Genomic DNA, 4,083 nt, shown 5'->3' on the forward strand with positions numbered 1-4,083 from the left:
TCTAAAAAGTTCAAGATCAAGAGATATAAGTCATCAAAGTTTCAAATTACACACGGCTATAAAACCGGAAGTGGACATAGGACAGCAAATATAAAAGTATAAATAGATAGCCAATGCCAATGACGTTTGATCCTACAAAGGTCAAGGTCAACAAAGGCCACGGTCAAAAATTGAAAATTTTGAATTTCCAAAACCTGTTCCCTTTTTTGAACTATGAAGCGGAAACGACAAAGTGGCTGAAAACATGAAGTAATTGTATGCCAAGTTCCATTTTGACCAAATGTATACTTTGCGAGTTATGCTCCTGGCCAAAAATGTCAATAATGAGTAATTTACCCAGATGTGCCACGCCCATTTCATTTATTTGACATAAATTAATTGATATTATGTCGTGTACCAAATTTCAAGCTTCTACATCATGCAGGTCAAAAGATATAGGTAAACAAAAGTCAAAAAAAGGTCAAAATCTAAAAATGAAAATATCCAAATGTTAAAACCCGTTCCTTTTTTCGAACTATATAGCTGAAAAAAATGAGCTGTTCACACAAACTAGCCAAAAGCACGAGGGAATTGTGTGCAAAGTTCCTTTTTGAACAAACGTATACTATGCGAGTTATGCCCCTGCCCCTAAATGTAAACAATTAGTACTTCAACCCGGATGTGCCACGTCCACCTCAACTTTTTTGTCATAGGTGAATTTATATTCAAAGTGTCTCGTTGTATTCCGAATTTCAAGGTTCTACATCAAATAGATCATAAGATATACATACACAAAGCTCAAAGAAACACATATATATTTTTTTTAAAATCTCAAATTTGAAAAAATCACTAATTTCAATTTTGCTTAAAAAAAAACGATTGTTATATATCAATGTAAAGCGCATGAAAAGTTTAGGTCACGTGCTAGAGCAGTCCAAAGTTGCGAATTTGCCTGTTTTCGGACAACTATAAAACCGGAAGTACATATCGGAGGTCAAATGTCGAAGTTTCAACTGATAGCCAAGGTCAATGACCTTTGACCGTAAAAAGGTCAAGGTCATCAAAGGTCAAGGTCACGTGGTATGAGCGTTTAAAGTTTGAAAAAATTTCAACCGGAAGTTGAAAAAAAGCAAAAGCGAAATTCAAAATTCGGCTCGCAATGTTTTTTGCGCAATCGATTGCATAATACATACATATCAAATTTGAGCATATCAACATTCACCCTGAGGCCCCACTTTGAGTTTAACAAAAGTGTGTTTTTTCAATATGGCGGTTGAAGTATCACTTCCGGTATGCATTTATTTTTTTCTTCGTTTTTTTGTAATAGCATTTACTTACGATCAGCATAAATTTCGTTGACCTATTTCAATTACACCGGAAGTTATTCGACCGGAAGTGGATTGTACTTTCAATTGATTCCCCGTTTACAACCGGAAGTAAATATAAATATTTGACAGTTACATGTTATTTACTTTAGTGATGTCTCTTTGCATTTTAAATTTCAGATCAATCGATGGAAAAACAAAAAAGTTGCAAAAAAATTGCAAAATTTGAACTGTGGCACTTCTGGTTTTGCAAAAATGTTCCAATATATATTTAAGGAACGCGTTGCCACAACAGGAGGTCTAGAGAAGTTGAATGGTTGCTGCAACTACTGCAGTCTAGGCTCAGGAAGGTGTGTAAATTTCGAAAAAAAAAACAGAAGAAGGGACATTACGATAACAAAGTCCCACAAAAATAGTCATTTGCAAAACAACGCAGATTTATTTTGAAATTCTGAAACTGTAACACAGAAATAAAGATAAGTAAGATACGCCCACTACCAGCTATCAGAAAAAATGAAGTCTGATAATGTATATAATGAATATTCAAATAATCTTACAAATATTTATAAGTCAAGGCAAAACAGTTTATCAAATCATTATCAAATTCAAACATCGACGTACACACACGGGCAGTAACTCTGAAACCGTTCATCCGATTATTACCAATTTATTATCCAGATTTTTCATCCTTTTGTTACCAACTCGAATGAGATCTCAGCAATATATTATACATACATACCAAGTTTCATCAAGATCCGATATCAAGGTCTCTATCGTGTCTACAAGTCGTTTTTACTAAGTAAAGGGAAATAACTCCGAAATTGATCATCCGATATAGACTAGCATACCAAGTTTCAACAAAATCGTATAAAACCTGTAGTGTCTATCGTGCCTACAAGATGAACAGACCGACGGACAGGGGTAACGGAAAATGAAATGAATGGAGTTTTACGTCCTACTTTTCTGCAACATGTGGGCTAATGAAAACTGAAGGGACGGCAATATACGTTTCCATGTGGGCGTATAACAATTTATAATTATATGGCCAATTCTTAAATTAAGGAGTTTCGCCACGCAACTACTGGTTGGAGTATGATGTTTTGAGCGATGCCGAAATTGCAGTTCATGCTAGGTTCTCGGACAACAATTTGAAAAAAAAAATTTATTAAATATCAAGAATTAACGAAAACGATACTGCTTCGAGCTCAACTTGAAAGCATTCATAATATGTGCCTAAAGTTTACATGCGAGAGGAGGGGGAGGGGGTGGGCTTTGATAAATCGTACCTTAGTCTCACGAACGGGTAATTTTGTAGCTAAGCTATTCTGTAATAGTGTAATAGTAGAGTATAGTGGGACCAGAAACGCCGCAAATTGCCTTCATAACTCCATGGGTCTAGTATCTCGACATTTCATCAACCCTAAAGCTAGGATTAGTATAGAAGCGATATGGGTATTGCTTTATCGACAAACCGTTCCTAATTTTGTATTATTAATTCTAGTGAGAAAGCTTTCTTATGGAGCATCGTATTATGATATGAATGATAATTATAATTAACTTAAATAAAACTATTGCTTTGTTGGTGCGAGGGGTTGTATAGATTGCTACAGAGGTGCAAAAGCTAAGATAGGTTAGGAACCACTGATCTAAACGCAATAATGAATATTAACGCAAATATTTAATGTAAACCTACCTCCTGATAACTGGCAGGTAAATACACCAGACTAAAATTCCATATCCTATCACAGATAAAGTTTTCATTTTGAATCAGTTATACTGCAAATCCTGAATCTACAGGGGACGTCAGAATTATACGGTAGAAGTAAGTTGCTATAGTTATAAAGAGATACTATTTATCATATGAATATAATTTTTCTTTAATATGGCGTTATCCATGCACATCGTAACTAAGCCAATCATTGTATTGGATAACACATAAGAAATAGCATACTGGGCATACTTGGATAACTTAACATTAAAGCCAAATCAAATTTTAGAGGAAAGTAGGTGAAGCACAGGTATGCAACACCCAACTCATTTTGAAGCTCCACCCCTTTTTAACCAAATTCGGGACTTGTACAATGTCGTAATAAGGTGTCAATCATTTTGTTTATATTACATGTCATACATGTGTATATACATATATGCCCTTATATATACATAAAATCTAAAAAGAAGTCTGACAAAAGTAGAATATAGTTAAATGAGATCAATAACGCCGATAAAGATAGTTAATTTTAACTACCAACATGTTTCAATTTCATATTTTCAAGGCATAGTAACAATACAATAAACAACGATATGGCGTCATGATATTCTCTTTATATCACTAGTAATATGATGGATTTACACTAATGGTAAAAGAAACAAAATGTACATAAAGATCAAACTAATCCGTTTAATTTAGGCTTTAGTTTCTCAATAAAATATTTCTCCTTGATTCCCATTAATAGGCTGTCTTGGCTGTACATTTTGTAGAATGGAAATACCATAAAATTTGGGAATATTCCCCTTGCACAGACATCAATGTGTCCACTCAACGGAATCATTTTCGTTTTAGGATCCCGGAATTGTTGTCTATGAATGGTCATTCTGTTCCGTAAATTATTTGTACAGCCAATATAGAGCTCGTTGCATCCACAACATGTGATCACATATATAACAAACTTGCTAGCACATGTCATATTAGTTTTCACAGTAAATGTCTGCAAAAACGCAACATGTACGCAAAAAGTTACTTATACTAACTCATCCTGATTAATTTTGTAAATTGAATTTC

At 34.2% G+C, this 4,083-nt stretch overlaps 1 protein-coding gene across 1 annotated transcript in view; it reads right to left on the reverse strand.

The window, feature by feature from the left end:
• Positions 1–3,065, reverse strand: part of LOTGIDRAFT_165393 (hypothetical protein) — a gene marked incomplete at both ends in the record, with an annotated part of 28,107 nt that extends 25,042 nt beyond the window's left edge. The window contains one exon of the mRNA XM_009062410.1: positions 2,998–3,065. Within this exon, the coding sequence (XP_009060658.1) occupies positions 2,998–3,065 (68 nt within the window). The remainder of the gene's footprint in view (positions 1–2,997) is intronic.
• Between the last annotated feature and the right edge of the window lie 1,018 nt (positions 3,066–4,083).

The sequence above is a fragment of the Lottia gigantea genome (genome assembly GCF_000327385.1).
Source record: "Lottia gigantea unplaced genomic scaffold LOTGIsca_51, whole genome shotgun sequence".
In the NCBI taxonomy this organism is placed as follows: Eukaryota; Metazoa; Mollusca; class Gastropoda; family Lottiidae; genus Lottia; species Lottia gigantea.